At 44.9% G+C, this 12,310-nt stretch overlaps 1 protein-coding gene across 1 annotated transcript in view; it reads right to left on the bottom strand.

Annotated features, from left to right (window-relative positions):
- LOC112314830 (general transcription factor II-I repeat domain-containing protein 2B) overlaps nucleotides 1-12,310 on the bottom strand; it is a 62,536-nt gene that overhangs the window by 28,449 nt on the left and 21,777 nt on the right. Inside the window, exons 4-9 of the mRNA XM_053929856.1 lie at nucleotides 12,093-12,212; nucleotides 10,602-10,785; nucleotides 10,410-10,438; nucleotides 8,912-8,966; nucleotides 8,345-8,388; nucleotides 4,699-4,776 (exon numbers count right to left, since the gene is read on the bottom strand). Of these exons, the coding sequence (XP_053785831.1) occupies nucleotides 4,699-4,776; nucleotides 8,345-8,388; nucleotides 8,912-8,966; nucleotides 10,410-10,438; nucleotides 10,602-10,785; nucleotides 12,093-12,212 (510 nt within the window). The remainder of the gene's footprint in view (nucleotides 1-4,698; nucleotides 4,777-8,344; nucleotides 8,389-8,911; nucleotides 8,967-10,409; nucleotides 10,439-10,601; nucleotides 10,786-12,092; nucleotides 12,213-12,310) is intronic.

The raw sequence follows: 12,310 nt of genomic DNA, 5'->3' as shown, positions 1-12,310 counted from the left end.
TTTATCCAGGTTATCAGATTACATTTAGTTGTCATATCTCTTTAAATTCCTCTTGGCTGTGATAATTTCTCTAACTTTCCTGGTTTTTGCAATTTTGTTCTTTTCAAAGATTGTTTTAGCTATTTAGGGTCCCTTGCATTTCCATATGAATCTTATGAAAGTCTTCCAATCCATGAACACAGGATGTTGTCCCACTCAGGCCTTTGTTAATATCTTTCAACAGATTTTTTTTGGGGGGGGTTCAGTGTACAAGACTTGTACAAGTCTTAACCTTTGGTTAAATTTATTCTTAAGTATTTTATTCTTTTTGATACTATTATAAGTGCAATTTTCTTAATTTAATGCTTCAATTGTTCATTGCTAATGTATAGAAATAAAATTGATTTTTGTAAATTGATCTTGTGCCCTGAAACCTTGTTAAATTTAGTAACTCTTAATAGTGTGTGTGTGTGTGTTCTTTAGAATTTTCCACATACAAGATCATATCGTCTGCAACTAGAAACAGTTTTATTTCTTGCTGTCCAAACTGGACGCCTTTCCCCCTCTTACCTAATTGCCCTACCTAGAACATCTAGAACAATGTTGAAAGAAGTGGCAAAAACGGCCATCTTTGACTTGCTCCTGGTTACGGGGAAGCTTTTAGGTTTTCGTTGTCAAGTACGACATGAGCAGTAGGCATTCTGTAGCTGCTCCTTATTCGGTTGAGGAACTCCCGTCAATACTTGGTTTGTTGTGTTTTCTCTTTCATCATGACAGGGTGTTGGATTTTGTCATAAGCCTTCTCCTACATCGATTGGGATGATTGTGTAGTTTTGGTCCTTTATTCTATTGATACGTTGTATTCCACTGATTGACTGAACTAACCTTGCATGCACAGGACAAATGCCATCTGGTCATGATGTGTGATCCTTTTTCTGTGTTGCTGCATTCACTTGCTAGCATCCTGTTGAAGAATTTGGTGTCTGTACTAATAAGGTCATTGCTCTTTAGTTTTCTTATGTTTTTGTCTGAAGATACAAGGGTAATGCTGGGCTTATAAAATGAGCTGGGAAGTGTTTCCTCCTGTTCTATTTTTTGGAAGAGTTTGTGAAGGACTGGTGTTCTTCTTTCAATGCTGGGTAGAACTCACAAGTGAAGTCATTTGGTCCCGGGCTTTTGTTTGTACAAAGTTTCTTTATTACTAATCCAAACTCTTTACTTGCTATATGACTATTCAAATTTTGTATTTTACCTTTAGTCAGTTTCCGTAGCTTCTCCACTTCATCTAGGTTACTTAATTTGTCAGCTTACAACTATTCATAGCATTTGTGGTAGGCAGATGGCCTCCCCGCCCCCAAGCAAAAGATATCCAAAACCCGAACTATATTATGTTACATGGCAAGGGGTAATTAAGGTTGCAGATGGGTGAAATTTACTAATCAGCTGACCTTTGGAAAAAACTATCCTGCGTCATCCAGCTGGGCTCAGTGGAATCACGATGTGGAAGAGAGAGGCAGATGGATCAGTGTCAGAGTGACGTGATGCAAGAAAACAATGCTAATTCCTTGGTCTTCAGGGCTTTTCCGTCCACTTCTCCCTTTGCGTGGAAGGCTCCTCTCCCAAGTCATCCTGAGTCAGCTGGGAAGAGAGCTGAACTGGCCTTGATATTCTTACGTGCACCAAGGTCAGAGGAGCCCCCACGCAGTGTATCTCAGCCAAGCTCGTACTGTAACGTTTTACATTTCCAGGGTCCCTGGTGATGAAGTCCCTGCATGTGTAAAGGACCTTATGGGACTTCTGTGGGCTCCACAGGGACCAAGGGGTGTGTGTGTCATGGGTTTCCCAAGAGGTCTGTGCTGCAGACAGAGCATGAGGTCTTGATGGGGTTGAGTGGGGAATCAGATTTTCAGAGAAACCGTACATGGCCTTCTGAACACTGTGGGGCAATGGCTGACTATGGGGGGGCTCCCCAAGGGCCAGTCAGTCTGAGTAGGTCATATTTGTGGCCTTTATGAGTTTAAAAATTCCTCCCTTACTTAAAGAATATTCAAAGACATCAATACTTCAAATTGTGAGTATTTAACCTAAATGGCTACAAAAACAAGCAGTGCTAGAAATATAGTCCATGATAACTGGCATTTTTAACTCTTTGGCCATAAAGAAGGAAGCTGCCCCGATCAGTGTGGCTCAGTTGGCTGGGCGTTGTACCGCAAAGCGAAAGGTTGTCGGGCGGTTCCCAGTCGGGGCACATGCCTGGGCTGTGGGCTCAGCCCCCTATCGGAGTGCATAAGAGAGGCAACCGATCAATGTAGCTCTCACACATTGATGTTTCCGCCCCTCTCTTTCTCTCTCCCTCTCTCTAAAAGTGAATAAATGAAATATTTAAAAAAAAAAAACACTAAGTGTATTGGTTGTAGGATTACAAATAATTTTTTTTTAAAAAGAAGGAAGCTGCCCAATAAAGGAATTCTACAAAGAATATCTCTTGAATAGTTCTGTCATTTCCAAGCCAAGCACGAGAGAAGTTATATATTTATTATATATAATATATATTACCTAACACATATTATAACATATATTATATATTTAACCTAAATGTTTTTCTTAATGTACTTCTTTCTGAAAAATTAAGACAGAAGGACTGCAGGTACATGTATCCAATCACTCATTTATTCCACTGCTAACTTTGCGAGCAGACTCTACAACTAGCCTATCCCCAACTCTACACGTTTTGATCAACACCAAGGTCATTTAAATTCAAAAACTATATTCTTGGGGCCCTGGCCGGGTAGCTCAGTTGTTAGAGCATCGTTCCAAAATGCCAAGGTTGTGGGAGTGATCCCTGCTCAGGGCACATACAAGAATCAACTAATGAATGTGTAAATAAGTGGAATGACAAATTGATGTTTGTCTCTCTTTCCTTCCTCTCTCTCTAAAATCAATCAATAAATAAAAAACTAAAAAATATATTCTTGGGAATCAGGACATAATTTAATTGTAAGTACTTTAAAAAGAAAACAATAGTAACTTAGAAATAGAAGTTACACTGATTCCCTGGGTGGTACACACTCAATTCAACAAATACACACGAGCCCTGACTGGTGTGGCTCGGTGGTTGAACGTCGTCTTGCAAACTGAAAGGATGCTGGTTCTATGCCCAGATGGGGCACATGCCTAAGTTTCGGGCCAGCTCCCCAGCTGGGGGCATGTGAGAGACAGCTGACTGATGTTTCTCTGACACATTGAAGTTTCTCCCCCTTTCTCCCTCCCTTCCCTTTTCTCTAAAAATAAATAAAATCTTTAACACACACATACACACACAAGTACACGTGAGTGCCCAGTGTGTACAAAGCCCTAGCTTGGGGCTCCAGGGTTGGAGCAAGATGCTGGGTCTCCCTGCCAGAAGTTCACTGCTAGCTAAGGGAGTCTGCAGCAAAGGTATGGACAGAACACAGCAGGCCACACTAAACGCTGAGTGCGATTAGGGAGCTGAGATCCTGGCTGCCAGAAAGAGGGCTGGAACTCACCAGAAGAGTGTGAGTAAGCAGGGTGTCACACAGAGGGATGGGGTTATACAAAGCTGGGTGGAAGGGGGATTCGGGGCCTGTTTAAGGAATCTCAGGGTGAGCAGTGTGTCCAAAGAATCAAGGGAGGGTGGCGGGGAGGGAGGCAGATTGAAAGGAGGGGGGTCTGGAAAGAGCAGTAGACATGCTGCTGTGAGTTGGGACTTTACAGGAGGTGAGGAGCCACAGGCGGTGTGTGAGCAGGGGAGGGCAGTGGGCAGGTCCCAGGTTTCAGAAGACAACTGTTGTGAGGGGACGGAATGGCGTAGGATGGACGGTCCCTGTCCAGGGGGAGGGAGACTGGTCCTTAGGGGTTGCCACAAGCAGGTGGGGGGCTGGCCTGGGAAAGCAGTAAAAACAGACACTCCTGTTAGTCTCTACCTTTAGCTGTTTTGTAAAAAAGTTCTTAGTAAAATTTATGGAGCTACATGATGCTGTTGGAAGATTTCAAAGTTAAGACTTTGCAGAAAACATTTCCAATGTGGTAACAATGTTTGAGGAATGAAATTGCAAACTGTCCCGCACTCTGCCCACATTCACAGAGGAGCGCAAAGATGGAGAAAGGGTCGGGGTGCTGTACCACAGCCATCGAGGGGACAAACCATCTCACCCAAGTGGTATCACGCCAGGGTCCAGCAGGATTCCTGTCTCTGGGTAGAGGACTGAGCCACCGAACTGCACAGACCGCCTACCTGGGCCACACTGAAAATCGTGTGTGTTTGCTAATAATGCTCTTCTGCCCTCTATTTAACCTGCAAGATGTCTATGAAGCTACTATTACTAAGAAGGAACATTTGAATTTCTCATCTCCATTTCTCTTACCTTTGAATATTTTCTCAGGAACACAGGGACAGACTGGACTGGACAGGATTAAGGGGACATATTTTAGAACCCACGAAATAAGAGCACTAAAAGACGAACTCAAACGCACACGGGAAACGCTTTCACATGCCCATGTGCTCACGCGCATGTGGATTAGGCTGAACAGCATCCACGTGACGACCGCACACGTGTTCGTTCGGTGACAGCGTGCCAGAGCATGGGGAAACGTGTGTGGCTCTTTATTAGCCTTTTCCTGTTTCTCAGAGGGGAGGTAATTAAAGCTTTCCCTCATGAATAACTGTTGAAGAAGAAAATGATCATAAAACAGTATTACCTTGCATGTTGTAGCGACAGTAATTAGGATCCTCCAATTCTCTCTTGACTGACACCGCTGCTGCCTTCAGTGGAATGCCTTTGAATGCAATGGAAATTACAGCATTAACGTGCCAGGCCAAACCCACCAACGGAGAAATGTGACCAGCTGATAGAACTTCCCGCTTCTGTTCTGATTACCACAGCAACATTATAATCAGCAAAGGAACTTCTTCCCTTGCTGTGAACAAATGGCTTATCCATATAAAAATATAAATACTGTAAAAATAAAATAGCCCTGGCCAGGTGGCTCAGTTGGTCGGAGCATCATCCCATACGCCAAAAGGTTGTGGATTTGATCCCCAGTCAGGGCACATCCCTAGGTTGTGGGTTCGATCCCTGGTCAGGCCGCACATGGGAGGCAACCAATCGATGCTTCTCTCACATCGATGTTTCTCTCTCTCCCTTCCTCTCTAAAACAATAAACGTATCCTCAGGTGAGAACTTAAAAAAATAAAATAATATGAAATCAATATAAACGGAAAGAAGGAAGGAGGGAGAGCAGAATGAAGGAAGGAACGGAGGGAGGAGAAGATGGGAAGGAGAAAGAGATCTAGCTCCCAGTTTGGGGAAACTTCCCTTTTTAAAGTGGTTGGATATACACATGCCTTTATGTGAAATACCTAAACATTCTTCTCTAGTGGGACCTGAATTGGCACATATAATCTTAACTCAACTTACAATGACATGGACTTGAAAACCTGGGGAAACTACAGTAGTAAAACAAAAAGCCTTCATCAGGGAAAGATGCGGTAGATTGTAGAAATTCGCCACAATGTTCTCCCATCCAGTATGCACACCCGTCTACAAGGTGACTTGCCCACTTCTGCTCTCTGGAAGGGAGGTCTACTTCACCCTTTCAAGCTGGGCCTGGCCACATGACTTGCTTTGGCCAATGGGACATAAGCAGACGCTTGAAAAAGTTTGCATCAGAGCCTGGTGCTCTTGAAGCTGAGCAGCCATGTGAACAAGCCTGGGCTGGTTTCCTGGAGGCTGTGAGGCTGTGAGGAGGGCGGGGCCCAGCTCCCCCAGCTGAGGCCTCAGACCCAGGAGCGAGGCCTCCCAGACTGTGCAGCCCCCTCCCGGTCGGCTCCGACAAGAAGCTATGCCCAGCTAACAAACAGAATTGGGAGAAAACCTAATCACTGAAGCCACAGGTTTTGGTGCCTTTTAATAAATACAGCAACAGAAAACTGCTGCTGAAGTACACACACCATTTTATCAGGAATGTTAGTGACCTCAACGCAAACTGTGGGACAGCTTGGGCTTCGCTGTTCAGCATCAATTTACAAGTTGTGCGGGTCTTCTGAAAATGAGCAGCTGTTGGTTTAAGAATAGTGAGACTGGATTTTTAAAACGTGATTAGCAAAAAGGGAAATTTGTTAGAACCACCGAGGCACAGAATGGGTAGGGTTGATGGACATGTTAGTGAAATGGTAGACTACGTATGTTGAGGAATTTGCTCAGAAATGGGACAAAAAGGTAATTTGATGGAAAGATGAAACGGAAATTGACAAATGGAGGTCTACTTTTGCTTAAAAAAGAAAAAAGAAAAATGCTATTTATGTGTTTATTTGTAAGTAATCTGAAAGCATTTTTACCAATTGGCTAAAAGGTGTCACCCCTACTGCGGAGAAGGGATCTGAGCTGTGCAGGATGGGGGCCGTGGAGTTTTGAGAGGAGAGAGTGAAAGGGTGAACAAGAAGTTTTCTTATTACACTTCTAAGTCTGAGTTTTAAAAAAATTTAACATGTTTAACTTTTGTTAATATTTTATAATAAAACTTTAATTAAAGTACACATTCCCAGTTGCTTAGGCAGTAAAGACTCTCCTAACAGAAACATCTGATAAACATGTGACAGCTGGGCCATCACGGAAAAATTCCTTCTTAATCCAGGCAACTGAAACCAGGTTTAACAGTGTAGAATTTGTGTGAAACGCTGATGAAAAGGTTTACTGCAGCCTTTCCTCAAAATGAAAGGGAGAGAGCGAGAGCGAGAGTGAGAGAGTGAGAGAGAGAGAGAGAGAGAGAGAGAGAGAGAGAGAGAGAAAGGAATTCAAAATTCAAAACCATTTAAACACTTGATCTATGGAACAAGTGCTACCCAAAGACCACGAGAAGTAAGGCCCGTTGATGGCCGGCTCGCAGAAGCCTGCAGGCGGCCGGAAGCAATTTGTATTGCATCGCGAAATCCACAGTAGAATTCATCAATAGCATTTTTTAAAACAGATTTTTACTTATTTATTTTTAGAGAGAGGGGAAGGAAGGGAGAAAGAGAGGGAGAGAAACATCAATGTGTGGTTGCCTCTTGCATGCACCCCGACCAGGACCAAACCCGTAACCTAGGTATGTGCCCTGACTGAGAATCAAACCCGCGACCTTTCCTCTATCCAACTGAACCACACTAGCCAGGGTTCATTTGTATCTTTTTGAGATCTGAATTTTAGTTTCATGTACTTGATTATTTTGAGGTTTTTAACTTTTCCACTGTTAATACTCAATATTTTCCCATCTCTTGATTAAACATTTCAGTTTTTTAAAAACATCTATTTTTAACCTTTTAACATTTTCTGTCTGATCAATGCCATTTTCTTTTTTGAGTGGGGCGAGGCAGGGATGGAGATAAACTCCTCTGACCCACTGAAGAGGGATTTTTTCCAATATACATTGTCTCAGTAATGCATGTTTATTGTAGAACATTTACTTATTTTAAAAGATTTTATTTATTTTTTAGAGAGAGGGGAAAGGAGAGAGAGAGGGATAGAAACATCGATGTGTGAGAGAAACATTGATTGTGGGGCCTCTCACACGCCCCCAACTGGGGACCTGGCCCATAACCCAGGCATGTGCCCTGACCAGGAATTGAACCGGAGACCCTTTGGTTCACAGGCCAGCGCTCAGTCCAGGGCTGTACAACATTTATAAATGAAGGAAGAGTTCACGAAAGTAGTAAAATATGTCCAAAAATGAAAACATTGCTCTATTTGCAAATCAAGTTGTAATTCCAAATGTGTGCTCAAGACTTTTTACTCATTTCACATTCTGGTTCTCATTTAAATATAGTTAAAATAATACTTTCTCCACAAATATATCTACTAAATAACATCAAGTACCTAGTGTTTGCTGAATTAGAAGGCTCTGTCCTAGATATGTGAAAGAAATAGGGTTATTCTGCAAATAAGGTCCCATTTGGGGCTAATTAGCACCTTAATTCCCATTTCTGTGATTGGTTCGTTCCAATTTTCTGCACAGTCATGTCATCCGTGAGCAATACAGTTTTCTTTCTTTCTCCCCAATCTGTGTACCTTTTATTTCCTCTTCCTGTCTGACTGCGTGGCACTAGGACTTCCAGCACGAAGTGGAAAGGGGTGGTGAGAGGGGACAGCCTTGCTTTGTGCGGCAACTTAGGGGGCAAGAGTCTAGTTTCTCACCATTGACTCTAAGGTTAGTTGTAGTTTTTGGTAGATTTTAAAAAACCAAGTCAAGGAATTTCTCCTCTATTCTTAATTTACTGAGAGTCCTTTTTTTTTTTTTAAAGTGAAGCGAAAGAAAGCAGTCAAATGATAACCTGCTAAATACTGGATTCTAAGAGCATTGGCGTACATACCAGAATCGTCCATGGGTTCAGCTTTCACATGGATGGGGCCACAGCTGAAAGGAGAAGGGAACCCTGGTCAAGATGGGCGGAGAAGACTGAGCACAGGATTTTGGACACGGTGAGTTCAAATCCCCAGAGCTCCATGCGGTCAAATCCCTCTTCCCACAACAAACTGAAATCAAAACTGCCACAGCTTTAACGTTACTGTTCTTAATAATCGGTCACAAAATTAAAGGTGTCAGCTGAATATAGCCTTATAATCCTACACATCTTTTTGAATAAAGAATGTACAGCTGATCCTTGGACACTGTGGGGTCAGGGGCACCGAGCCGCCACACAGTCGAACACCTCACTGTAATTTAAGTCGGCCTCCACAGACGGGGACTCCCAGCCACAGACTGAAAATACAGATGACCCCTGAATGACAGGGGTCAGCCACTGGTGCGAGAGGGGCCGTGTGGTTCAAAGCCAGGTTGTTCACAGGTCAGCTGTATAGAAAAGTAAGGAAGACTTTCCAGTCTAAAAAGTAGCCCTTTGGTGCTAGATGTGGGTTGCATTTTTTTTTTAATCCCTTACCTTTCACTTGGCGATGGCACCGATCTCTCAGCATCTGTTATCACCCCGGGTCCACCTGCGCAGGAGTAAAAAGACACCACTAGCCCCTTTCCACGTCTTGGACTATGACAACATTCAAAGGCATATTAAGTGAAATCAAGTACAGACAGAGCAGAACTCCCATCTCTAAGTCATCATGGAACAGCAGTGTGGAGAGACCCCAACTCAAACCTGACCCCACGCTCTGGGGTCATGTGTGTGGGCAGAATGGGGGCAGAGGAGCCGGCTGGGGCTGGACCCCGTGTCGCTGCTCACCAGCTGGGTGACCACCAGCAGCTCATTAAACCTCCATGTGCCTCAGGTCCTCTGTCTGAAAGTGGTGGCTGGGTGAGAGTTAATACATGTAAAGTGCTTAGAACAGTGCCCGGCACACCGTGAGCACTAAAGAAGGGCCGGCCACTATCACTATTGTTCTATAATGAAAATACAAGTCATCTGGCCAACCATCACCTGGCCCGCTGCCACCCTCACCTTCAAACCCCTCCTTTAAGGGGAGCGAGAGGTTCTAGCAGCTCACAGTTGCTCCAGGAGCAAACTCTGCCCTGTGAGTAGTCCATGCTCAGGGCATGTCACTCTGCCCTCCGCACCCCACGTGCGCCTTGTGGACTGTGCGCACCCCGCCCTACACGCCCTAGGCCACCTCTTCCTACACAGTCTCAGTATGACGCCCTCGGCAGACCTGATCTTTCACATCCAGGTGTGGCTTCCAGTTACATTCTGAATAATAATCTGAGAAAACTGGGCATAGATCGATCTCTGAACACTTCTGGTAAATAATAATAATAGCTATTATTACTATTAGTCTCTTCATAATCGTAAGTTCAGGAGATCATAAGGGCTCACTGGTTCCCCACTGTGTCCTCAAACACGCTGCGCACAGCTTTCTGCCCGATCGCGCTGCATGTGCTTCCCGGCAGAACCAGCCTGTCGACACCCTGCTTATCTGGAGCGCCCCGTTCCCCAGGAAGCCCTTCCAATTACACAACTCTAACCCCTTTGCAGGGGCTCTTGGGGATTTCCTCCAGCCATTCTGAGAGCACAGGCCACACCTGGTTCCCTGCTGGACTGTCTCACTCCTCCGAGACTGTGAGTTTCAGAAGCACGGGAAGAGTCCCACATCCTAGACCCACTCCCGAACCCAACAGTGCCTCAGAATGCTCACACGCCTGGGCACAAGGACCAGGTAGGTGTACTGCTGTCTGTGGTCTGGACGCAGAAACTCTCGTGAGGGCTGCGGGGAGGGTGGTGTCTCAGCTTTCTGGGCGGGTGTCTTTCCCTGAGCTGCGTGCCCTGCAAACATCGTGACCACCCACCCTGGAGTGTCAGGTGCTGCCTCCTCCAAGAGGAAAGGCAAAGAATAAACAAGCTTTAGAATGTGCCGGGTTTGCATTTTAATGAGAAAAGCAGAAGTGGTTTAGCAGACAAGGGCAGTCACTAAGTAGGAGAAGCTGGCACTTACCCCACTGATCTGCCGGACCTAGGAAAGGTCTGCAAGAAAACCAACACTGTTACCCAGTATGAACACACAAAACAGACAGATTAAACATCGGAACGAACAACTTCTAAATGTAACAGAACATAATTAACCAACTGCAATTAAGCCCTCGGTTTATCTTTAAGCTAACTGTTATGAAGGGATAGAGCCTGTCACCTGTTTATGATGAATGAAATCCCCGCTTTGTTCTCCAAAATCCATTTCAGAGTTGCAAGATCGTAGTTCTCCGGGTGCTGAAAGGCAACTCCCTCTGGAAGCCCCTGCACTGCCACAGCCGACTGATCTCGCAGCATCTTCTCATACGGAACAGGCACCATTGCTGTTGTTCCTAACGCTTTACCTAGAAGAGGAGGCAAGATGACTTTCAGTGGTACAAGCACGAAACCCCCCTGGTCAGTTTCACACGGGTGATAAACACAGGTGGTGACATCTGGCTGTGAAGATACATTAGAAACATAAGGCACCCTATGTCTCCACACCCCAAGTTAGAAAAATTCCCAACCAAAGGGACAAAACAACCCTTTTTTAAAAAAAGATTTCATTTATTTATATTTTTAGACATGGGAAGGGAGGGAGAACGAGAGGGAGAGAAACATCAATGTGTGGTTGCCTCTTGTGCGCCCTGCACTGGGGAACCTGGCCTGCAACCCAGGCATGTGCCCTGATTGGGAATCGAACCTGCGACCCTTTGGTTCACAGGTTGGTGCTCAATCCACTGAGCCACACCAGCCAGGGCAAAAAAAATTAATATTTATTTTAAACCTTCGCATAGGAAAGAGAAAAGAACAGATCTTTTTTTCCATTTTCGTAGAGGTTGTACAATTTGGGGTACTTGCCCTGGCATACCAGGGCTGCAGAGAGTACCCCATGGTTACTCAGGCTGCTGCAAAAAGAGGACAGGGCCTCCATTCAAAGCTTGATTGTCTCTATGTCACACCAAACAAGTCAGGCCAACTTGCCTGTGGAAAAGTTATGATGTCAACATGGTCTCATGTCACCATTGGGGGCTGTGTGTCTTTCTATACTGGCCGCCAGCCCAAAGGTGCTGGAGCTCCATTTCACATAGAGGAGTGTGGCCTGAGGTCCCAAGACCCCTTGTGCTGGGGGTTGCCAAAGTCGAGTGCTACAGGGACCTGCAGCTCACCTGAGTATGTGCAGCTGTCGAGGAAAGATAAATAAGGCTCTAAGACGCTAAGGTACGTCTATCACAATTAAGTATAACACCTGTGTAGTTATAGTTATTTGGTTATATAGCTTTTTATAACAATGTGTAGGTATGTTTAAAAGACCCCTGTCTTAATGCCTGTGGAAAGATGTGGGTAGATGGAGAGACAGATGAGGCTGAGGCTGGTGACCACAGCAGTAACAACCATCTTTAAGTAACTGGGTTGGCCAAGGAGTGGGGGCTCCTTCAAATGGGAGCAAAGACTGAAGTCTGGCCAGGCCGGAGGTTTCGATGGACCAGACCAAACCAGCTTGTCATCTGTAACAAAGTTGATCTGGTACGTTAGGAACTGGCTCTTCGCTTGATGAGAATGTGGATTTTCAAATGTTACAAACCTAAACAGTCACAGCAATAAGACGATCTAACTCTGTCCTGCGCTGTAGTGAGCTATTCAGAGAAGTAATGCTTCGAGCGCACTTTACCGTAACAAAAGCAGAAGTAGTCCTGGACTGCTTTTCTGAGTATTTCCGTTTCTCCAGAGTGGAGCTGCGTCCCGTTCACCGGGCGCGGGGGTTTCCTCTCAGGCAGGCCTTCCGCGACGCCTGTGAACGAGTCATCGCACAAAGTCAGCCTACAGGCATCCCTACTGTACGCGTCCTTAACCTCTATGCTGCTGGTGTACCCAAAAGAAAAAGGGAAA

This window comes from Desmodus rotundus, chromosome 1 (assembly GCF_022682495.2).
Source record: "Desmodus rotundus isolate HL8 chromosome 1, HLdesRot8A.1, whole genome shotgun sequence".
Taxonomy (NCBI): domain Eukaryota; kingdom Metazoa; phylum Chordata; class Mammalia; order Chiroptera; family Phyllostomidae; genus Desmodus; species Desmodus rotundus.
This window is presented reverse-complemented; position numbering and strand designations above follow the sequence as displayed.